The sequence below is a fragment of the Triticum aestivum genome, chromosome 6B (genome assembly GCF_018294505.1).
Source record: "Triticum aestivum cultivar Chinese Spring chromosome 6B, IWGSC CS RefSeq v2.1, whole genome shotgun sequence".
Lineage (NCBI taxonomy): Eukaryota > Viridiplantae > Streptophyta > Magnoliopsida > Poales > Poaceae > Triticum > Triticum aestivum.
The window spans coordinates 526,747,503-526,757,892 of record NC_057810.1 but is presented as its reverse complement, the minus strand read 5'-3'; the positions used below and the strand labels follow the sequence as shown (position 1 = coordinate 526,757,892).

The window sequence follows — 10,390 nt, the reverse complement described above, 5'->3', positions numbered from 1 at the left end:
GTGTGGCGCCTTCAGCGCCACTTGGGGAACTGGCACCTGAAGCACTCCTCCTGAAGCAAAACCTGAAGCACCCCTCCTCGTGGGGCGGCCTAGTAAGCTGCTTTGAAACACAGAAAAAAATAAAAAAAAGAAACAGGTTAATTCCTCACTTCAATTAGTGGGAATAACACAGATGGGAACAGTTGGGTGTAGCCAACAACCACTAGACCGTACTAATTTATTTGTCCATTCTAAGGAAATAGTACTATTTGGCCCTTTCTTTAGTTAACATATACTATTATATACCCAACATAATTTATATGACAGCAAAACATGAAATTAAAATAAATTCCTTAAACTAGTGAAAACAACCATGAATTTTAAAAAAAGGTTTGTAGAAATTGGAAAAAGTTTGCGGAAATGAAAAATGTTCGTGAACTTGAGAAAACTTCAAGAATCAGAAAAAAAGTTCATCGATTTGAAAAATTTCATGAATTTTGAAAAAAGTTTATTGAAAATAGTTCATGAAATTTGGAGTAAGTTGGCGAATTTTAATAAGAGTTCACGAGCTAAACGATCATGCATTTGAAAAACGTTCATCGATTTGGAAAAAATTCATCACTTTTAAAAAAAGGTTCACAAAGTTGAAAAATAATAATCATTTTTTAAAAAGTTCTTCAATTTTTGAGAAGTGGTCGTCGAATTTGAAAAAAGTTCATCTATTTTAAAAAAAGTTCATGGATTTAAAAAAAGGTTCATCCAATTTGAAAAAAGTTCACTGATTTTATAAAAAATCATGGATTTTGAAAAAAGTTCATCGATTTCTAATAAAGTTCATCAAATTTGAAAAAAAATCATTGAATTTGAAAAAAAATCATCAAATTTGGAAAAAGTTCATCGAATTTTTAAAAAAACTTCATTGATTTAAATAAAAAGTTCATGAATTACAAAAAAAAATCATCCATTTGTAAACATTTCACGCATTTAAGAAAAGAAAAGAAACAGGAAACTAAAAAAGGGAAGGAAAAATCCCGCAGAAAACATTGGGGGCATTTTCTGTACGTATAAAAGGAGGAAAGATTGTTTGTATGCACCAGGGGCGGGGATGGGGTAGTGGTTAGTGGAGTTAGCTCTAAACAAAGAGATCACAATTTCGATTCCAAGCGAACCTTATCGGCTGCTACACTGCTGCTTCGGCTTATCGGGCGCAATTCCAAGCGAACCTTACCTCCACATACCCACAGATCATCAATGCATACTTCTATCAGTTTTGTTTCAGAAACCTCGAAACGGTTGACCACATCTTCTGGTCCTGCCCTTTCACCATCACAATTGGGAACAACCTCTCACTTTGGACGGGCTGTGAAGCATTGAGTATGCAATCTGATGGCCAAACCAAAAGCAGCACCGATCGGATCATGAGCATTGTGGAGGGCACAAAACCAGAGTTCAGAAAGGGCATAAAGTCCCTCACGATGCTAGCAGCTTGGGAAATTTGGAGGCACCGGAACGACTGCACTTTCAGGAACAAAGAGGCATCCGGGAGAGAACTTTTGCAGGCCATCAGGCGAGGCATTGATCTATGGAGGCAGGCCGGAGCAACATGCCTGATGCACCCATTCACGCTGCCACCGGAAGGGATAGGCTGAGCTGAGCTAGTGTTTTGTTTTTTTTCTCTGGTTGCAAACCATGTTTTTCAATTTAATCCTTTGATCGTTTCGATCTTCTTCATGTATTTTCAGTTTACCCATTGCTCTCTGCTATGATCAACATGAAAAGCCAGCTACGCTGGATCTTTCAAAAAAAAAAACAATTTCGATTCCTGGTGTGTCGCACTTTCCCTCACTCTGCTGGTCTTCAGAAAAAGTAATAACCGGCGCCTGCAATGTAGAATGCTTCATATCGGATGCTGCAGATGTTTGATGAGGGTTATATAATTCTTACTTAGACGAGTTAGAGAATCCAATATGCTAATCAGTAATCACAGACTCGTGGTTCGGAGTGGTATGTGGCAATCAAATCTGTACTTTCCGCAGCAGTGCATGTACATGAACCGATCACAATTTAATTTGTTCCAACCCTTTTTATTCATCAACCGACAACAATTTAACAGTCCACACCATAGATCATACGCATACAGCTCACAAGCTTTGTTTTCACTTGAGTACTTTTATTCTATATACAGTATTCCATCTGCCAGTAGAGTACTTCGCTTCAGTACTTGGGCAATTCAATCTTCATCAATCTGCCGGTAGCACCAAATGTACTACCGACTCCCGAGACGGTCGGCAGGTTGCATTCCGCCGCCGTGACCAGCGTGGCGGCGAACGCCCTCTGCGCCTCCCTCGGGCAGTCACGACTGTCACCAAGGCGGCCCTCCACCACGTGGCCCTCCTCCACGCGCACCCCATCCATGAGGACGCGCAGCGCCTCGCACCGGCAGTAATCCGGGACGGCCGCCAGCTCCCGGCAACACCGCTCCTTCACCAGCATGGGCCGACTGGGACCGCGGTGGCAGACCCGTTTGATCACGTAGGTGTGGCAGGTGGCTAACGCGTTGTGCGGGAAGGCCACCCCTGGCTGGCACTCGTCCTCGACGCTCTCCAGGGCGGCCGCGGCGGCGAGGACCGAGAGCAAGACGGCGCCGGAGAGGAGGAAGCGACGATGGTTGGATGCCATTGATAGTTTATTGGTCGTTGATTCAATCTCTTGGCCTAATGGGCAAGGATAGTGTCCATGATCTGCAGCTAAGCAGCTACATGTATGGATTGAGAGAGGCAAGAGATAAGAGTGCAAAGCGCGCAAGTAATGCTCATTTCTTTCTTGTTGGCGTTTATTTGGAGGTTCTTGCAACTGAATTTGGAACGCTCCCGCAAACTCCGTTTTCCTTCGACACATGTAGTTTACTTTCTGTTTTCTTTGGATAACATTTTTCCCATTTTCCCCTTCCGATTCCCCTTTTTCTTTTGTCCTAGTCTGCATGTGTTTCAACAATACAATATCTCACTAATGTTATTTTTAAAATTTTCCAGGAAATAACTAATTTTTGTTTACGGTCTATATTTTTGTTTTGATTGTCATGCTTTTGTTTGACAGAAATATAGTTAACACGAGTGAGTTTATCATATTTGTTCGTGCAATATGAAACATTTCCAATGTCATGTGAATTTTTTTTCCTTGAATAGATGAACGTATTATAACGGACGGTGGTACATATTTTTATGAAAGATTTTTTTTTGATATGGAACATATTTTCTTGCAGAAATAATCTTTGAAGTTGTGTGAACATTTTATTTGACTGATATTTGTCGGGGTGGGGGTGGGGGGTGGGGGTATAGATATATACTAAGGGAATTGCTGCAATTTCGATGACCGCTATCCTATGGCGCGAGATCTCTCGCATGTTCGTTTTGAACACTGCCATACAAAGGGAAATTCAGTTGCTTATGAACTAGCTAGGACTGCTAGATTTTCACCCTCTAGCACTTGGTTTGATGATGCCCCTTGTGCATCACCTCTTTACTTGTAAATGATGCTATCTTGATCACAAATTAATAAAGGGTTGTTGAATTTCCGGAAAAAGGGATGACTCATGTACAAAAAACATAGACCAACTCACGTGAAATACTTTGTACTTCCGACGAACTTCTATAATAGATCTGAGTACTTCGCAAAAAAAACATGATTTTTTTATTTGAGACCCATTAACAAATTTCATAGACTAAATATACCTAAAGGGATATTATTCTATATAATATATTTATATCACATTGTGTTTTATTTGGCACATGACCACGGTCAATCATATTAATGGAAACATTTTATTTCATATGCATGAATATATTATTTTACGCACAAAAAGATTTCCCATAGATGATAAAATATATATGAAGGAAAAGGATTTTCCATATGGAAAATTAATTTGTTGAAATAGTTTCTAGAAGTTGTGCGTATTCGATACAGATATTATTTTTCCCATAGGTGGTAGAATAAATTATATTGAAACTAATTGAACATGCTTCTCGAGAACATCCCTATGGGTGAATTAGTTAAGTGATACTACCTCAGTGTCGAAATATAAGACATTTTGATAGGATATTCTGGCCTACCAAAACTTCTTATATTTTTTAACGGATGTAGTATTTTTTTAAAGAAGAATCTATGGTTTCTGTGTTGATTGTTGATGTTGTATTTTGGTACTTCTAAAACTTTATACCCCGCTCCCTTATGTAGGAGTTGTGTAGCGAACCGGAAGGATTTCAAAGTGAGAAATTGTGAAATCATGAAAATGATTCTTTTAAATGTAAATAGGTGCTTCACACTCCCCGGTCTTGGCTTCTAATCTGGCCAAGGATGCATGCTCATGTAGTCCGTTTGGGTTATGGTGCAATGTAGGATCGATAAGTATGTCGGGGAGGGGGGGGGGGTGAATAGACTACTAAAACAAAAGATGGATTCTTTTTCAAAATTCAAATTTCCATGGCAATTTCAGACTTTTCTACCAATCTATCAACCACGCTACACATGCAAGTCAACAATATTATAGGCAACATAATGTAAAGACATCCAAGTGAAAGTAAACAAGTACAATTAGAGATACGTAAACACGGGTTATCTCAATGAAGATATTTCCTATGTTTTGGATGTGCTATCTTACATCCACATTGATAGAGACTACCCATGAAGGGTCTAAGACCACAAAGATCTCAGTTGTGAGAATCCATGAAGGAGCGGTCCACGAAGGGGCAACCAATCTATTCTACCATGGCATACGTTGATATGTCTCCAATGTATCTATAATTTTTAACTATTCCATGCTATTATAGTATCAATCTTGGATGTTTTATATGTAATTATATATCATTTTTGGGACTAACCTATTAACTTAGTGCCCAGTGCCAGTTGCTGTTTTTTGCCTGTTTTTGGCTTTTCAGGAAATCAATATCAAAAAGAGTCCAAACAAAGAAAAAACTTTGGATTAATTTTTTCTTGACGAAGAGACCCTAGAAGGTTCGTGAGAAGGCCAGACGAGCCATGAGGGAGCGACAAGCTCGAGAGGTGGCCCCTCCCCCCCCCCCGGGGGGGGGGGGCAGGCTTGTGGGCCCCTCGTGGCACCTCCAACCCTAATTCCACCTCTATAAATTCTCAATATTCCCCTGACATCACAGAGCCACCAGAAATACTTTTTTTGCTGCCGCAATTTTCTGTTCCCACGAGATCCCATCTGGAGGACTTCTCCGGTACTCTGTCGGAGGTGGAATCGATCACGGAGAGGCTCTGCATCGATCTTGCTGCCCTTCTGATGATGCGTGAGAAGTTTACCACAGACCTACGGGTCCATATCTAGTAGCTAGATGGCTTCTTCTCTCTTTGATCTTCAATACAGTGTTCTCCTTGATGTTCTTGGAGATCTATTTGATGCAATGACTTTTTGCGGTGTGTTTGTTGGGATATGATGAATTGTGAGTTTATGATCAGATCTATCCATGAATATTATTTGAGGTTTCTCTGAACTCTTTTATGCATGATTGTTATAGCTTCATATTTCTCTCCGATCTATTGATTTGGTTTGGCCAACTAGATTAATTTATCTTGCAATGGGAGAGGTGCTTTGTAATGGGTTCCATCTTGCGGTGCTCAATCCTAGTGACAGAAAGGGACATGACACGTATTGTATCATTGCCATTAAGGATAAGATGGGGTTTATTCATACATGAGTTTACTTTGTCTACATCATGTCATCTTGCTTAAGGCGTTACTTCGTTCTTTATGAACTTAATACTCTAGATGCATGCTGGATAGTGGTTTGATGTGTGGAGTAATAGTAGTAGATGCAGAATCATTTCGGTCTACTTGTCTCGGACGTGAAGCCTATATACATGATCATTGCCTTGGATATCATCACAATCATTTGGTTTTCAATCAATTGCCCAATAGTAATTTCTATACCCACCGTACGCTATATTCAAGAGAGAAGCCTCTAGTGAAAACTATGACCCCCATGTCTACTTTTTATCATATATTAAATCCAAAAATACCTTGCTGCAATTTTTATTTCTTTATTTTATTTTGTATTTTTGTCCGACTATCTATCTATCACCATACAATTTAATCTTGCAAGTAACTGCTGAGGGATTGACAACCCCTTATTCGCGTTGGGTGCAAGGATTTGTTATCTTGTGTGTAGGTACTGCTAACGAGGTGTTGTGTGGTTCTCCTACTGGATTGATAACCTTGGCTCTTAACTGAGGGAAATACTTATTGCATTGCATCATCCTCTCCACTTCGAGGAAATCCCAACGCAACTCACAAGTAGCATACACCCATGAAGAACTAACCTCACTAGCGTAGGTCTTCATGAAGTAGGCAATCTAGAGGCCCTTCAAAGTTTTTTAGTTCTTCACAAACTTGAAGACTTTCAAGAACCTAGCTAATCTAGGAGGAGCACACCCTCCACAAGTAACAAGATAGAGGTTACTTGGTGATGAATCCCTTGCTTACTTCAAAAGATAATCTCATAAACCATCAGAACTCTCTCAAGATATGGCTTCTGGGTTGGAGAGGAAGGAGCGGAAAGCAAGAGGGGATTAGATTCAATGGATTGGCTTGATTTGCTGGAGTAGAAAGCCCATTGAAATCGTAACAAGGTGAAGTGGTGGGACATGTGTGGGTATAAGTAGGAGGTACCAGAATACGACTATTACCAACTTTATTACACAGCTCAGGAGCTTCGAAGTGAGCAATTCAGAAGCTCAAACATAAACAAAGGTAGCAACTTTCAGACGGCTTGGAATGTCCGACTAAAGATCACTCGAAGGTTCCCAGAGATACACTTGGGCAGTGGGACACTCTTTGTTGTCGCCTCAGAAATTCGGATTGGTTTGCTTCAAAAATTACGACATGGCAACACAAGGTTTGCGAGGTACTTCGATGATTCCAAATTGAGCATTTGGAAGCTCCAAATGGGAAGGTTTTTGTCACATCCCTAGCTTCTGGTGCTGCCTGGTGTTTGCATCATGTCTAAATTTCTGAAACTTGAACTGAGGAAATTTGGAAGCCTCAAAAACTTAAATAAAAGAAGGGCAAAAACCCTAAAATCTCATTCATTGTTCCAAAATGCTCTTCTTAGATGTTTAATATTTTTGGCAAGGGTTTTGATCCAAACCAAAAATAATGAACATTTTAAAAGGATTTATTTTTGGGACTTTGAATTTAAATCATTAGCTATTTGAATTTGAATTATATTCATATAACTAGAATATAATTTCAAATACCCCTGAAATATTTTATGAGCTTTTGGAAAAGTCCATCTAGCAAAATAAAAATATTCAGAGGAGCTTTTGGCATTGTTTGAATTATTTTAAATTCAAAACAGTGGCAAAAGATTAAATAAAAATAAAACAGAACAGAAAAATTAAAAAAGAGCAGAAGCCTACCTGTCGCTTACCTGCGCCTCACCTGTGCTGGCCCAGCCCACCCTGCCAGTCCACTTGGCGGCCCAGCCCACCAGGGGCACCGCCGTCTTCAACCTCTGCCTACTGGCAGAGGCGTGTCGACGCGCCGTGGCCGGGCCTCCACCTCCTGCTTCGCCGTGGCAGCCTCCCCGACATCCTCGCGACGCCACGGAGACACCCAGAGCCATCCCCTCGATCTCCCCACTCCCTCTGGACCGCTCCCCCCTCTTCTGGCTCCCTCTTCCCCTCTCTTCCCTGTGAGCCCCGAGAGCACGCCGTCGCCGTAGCCGTGGCCATAGGCCACCACCCGCCCAACCAGCACGGCGAAGAGCTCCACCACGACGCCGTGGAGCTACACACTGACGCATGCGACCACGGGAGCCCTGCAACGTCATCCCCGGCCTCATCTTCAACCTCCGGCCGCCGGCGAACTTTCGAGGATTCGCGAGCTTCAGCCCCTCCCCGGCCTCGCCGTTGCCTCCACCGGATCCGCTGTGAGCTACTCTTCCATTCCCCCTCCTCCTCGCGCTCGTCCCCGTACTCTAGCCGCCCTTTTCACCGGAGCCATTGCTCCTCGCCGCCGGCCATGGCGTGGCCGTGGCCACAGCCACCGCAGCTCGCTCCCGAGCCCACCAGCGTGATCACCGCAACCTTAGGAACCCAAAGCACCTAACCACTCGTCCTCCCGTGCACCGCAGCGCCGGTCCCGCGAACCCTCGAGCTCCGGCCGCCGCCTCGGGCTCCACTCCGGCGAACCCCGGCCACCCCCGCACCTCCCGTTGGTCCCCCTAGATGCGCACAGGCACGGGCTACCTCCTGGTGCCCTTGGCGCGTCGATCCGTCGTCTCTGGCGCAACTCCGGCGAGCCACCGCCGCGTCTGGTCATTGCCGGCGGCTAGACGCCGGTGGATTAGCCTCGGTTGACCAGGGATTTGACCCCCCTGGGTCACTGACGTGTGGGCCCGTCCCCTGCTAATTTTTGGTTAAGTTAATAACTAATTTTAATTAAGCCACTGACTCACTGACATGCGGGCCCCGCCCGGCTAACCAAGTTAGTTAGGGTTAATTTTAATTAGGTTAGTTAGTCCAGACACTGACACGCAGGGCCCACAGGTTAGTTTGACCTGGACGGCGCCCGTTGACCTGCTGAGGTCAGCATGAGGTCATGCTGACGCAACAATTCCTTTCTGGAATTTAAATAAATCTTAAATGATTTATTATTTTCAGAAAATGTCCAAAACTTCTAAAATTCATAGAAATTCAACCGTAACTCCAAATTAAATAATTTATATATGAAAAATGATCAGAAAAATCCAATCTATCCATCTGTATCATTTTCATGCATGTTAGAACAACTTATAGATGCTGTTTGGCACAAATCATATTAATGGCATTTAAATATCCACATATGGAGTTTGAGTTTGAATCTTGGATTCAAACCAACTTCATTTAATCTGGTTTTAGTTGCATTAGCTCAAACCACAGCATATTGCCATGTCACATTCATGCATCATATTGTGCATTGCATTGATTGTGTTTTTCTCAGTTGCCGGTGATTGTCCCCTCTCGATAGACGTGTACCGGCGATGTGATCGATGACACCGATGAAGAGCTATATTATCTTCAGAAGTGCCAGGCAAGCAAAACCCCCTTGTTCATTCCGATAAAATCCCACTCTCTCGCTCCTGCTCTCTTTTATTGCATTAGGACAACAACGATTCATCTGTTACTTGCTGCGGTAGCTGAACCCCTTTATCCTTTGCATGACCTGTCATTGCCACAGTAAATAGATGAAACCCACTAGCATGAGTAGGAGTTGTTTGAGCCCTGATGTGCCTACTCATTCATGATTGTTTGTCATGCCTGCTACTGCTTAGAGTTGAGTCAGGTCTGATTCATCGGGGATGAATCAGAGGCGTGTGAACATGTCCTACTGTGTGTGAGCTAAGTGTGTGAACACGATTTGGTAAAGGTAGCGGTGAGAGGCCATGTAGGAGTACATGGTGGGTTGTCTCATTGCAGCTGACCTCAGGAACTGAGTTCTGTGTTTGTGATCCATGAACAGTTACTACCACACATTGGGTTCCGGTAACTCGACCCCTCTCGACTTATTAATCAACATGATCTCTGTCCAGGAGTTGCAACTAGATTCTGGTGTTTGTAGGTAGTGTTAGTAGTCTACCAAGTGGCACCCGGTACAGGTGGGCTTGGGACAGACTAGGCACAGTGGCCCGGTGTACCAAGTAGCACCCGGTTGGTGGACTTGGGAACCCTGCACACATCGTTTGGGGCCGTGAGCGACACCCCGGCCGGATCTCCTTGCGGATGGAACCCGAATAGGCGATAAACCTGGACTAGAGACTTGTATGGTTAGTCAGGTCGTGGCCGACTCCCTCGCCCGGTTTCCGCTTGAAGGTTGCCGAGGTACATGACGTGTACAGGGCGGTAAGTGGCGAGAGCGTGTGTGAAGAAGTACACCCCTGCAGGGTTAACATCATCTATTCGAATAGCCGGATTCCTCGGATATGGAAACTTGGACCCCTTGTGCAGTTCATAGACAAGTGAAAGTGGATACTCTAAAATACGCAAGATAAGCGTGAGTGCTATGGATGGCGTTCTCGTAGGGAGACGGGAGCGGATCCATAGTGGTGTATTGATATGGTAAATATGTGGACTCGTGTGCGCCACCTCAAAAGAGTTACTTGCAGTCGTAGTTTAGGATAGCCACCGAGTCAAAGCTGGCTTGCTACAGTTAAACCCCACCATCCCCTTTGTTGATAATGATGCGTATGTAGATAGTTCTGATGTAAGTCTTGCTGGGTACATTTGTACTCACGTTTGCCTATTTTATGTTTTTGCAGAGAGACTTCAGTCTCGCTAGTAGTTCCGCTTGGACTTCGACGTTTAGCTTGTTACCTCAGCTACGATCTTGTGCCCTCGGCAGGATCTGGTAGATA

At 43.4% G+C, this 10,390-nt stretch overlaps 1 protein-coding gene across 1 annotated transcript; it reads right to left on the bottom strand.

Annotated features, from left to right (window-relative positions):
• Positions 1-2,047: 2,047 nt before the first annotated feature.
• LOC123134356 (alpha-amylase/trypsin inhibitor-like) lies at positions 2,048-2,774 on the bottom strand. The gene has a single exon (XM_044553624.1). The coding sequence runs from the start codon at positions 2,656-2,658 to the stop codon at positions 2,194-2,196; it is 465 nt and encodes a 154-aa protein (XP_044409559.1). The 5' UTR covers positions 2,659-2,774; the 3' UTR covers positions 2,048-2,193.
• Between the last annotated feature and the right edge of the window lie 7,616 nt (positions 2,775-10,390).

Excerpts from the sequence above, each read along its gene's own strand:
- LOC123134356 (XM_044553624.1), bottom strand. The coding sequence starts at position 2,658 with ATGGCATCCAACCATCGTCGCTTCCTCCTCTCCGGCGCCGTCTTGCTC.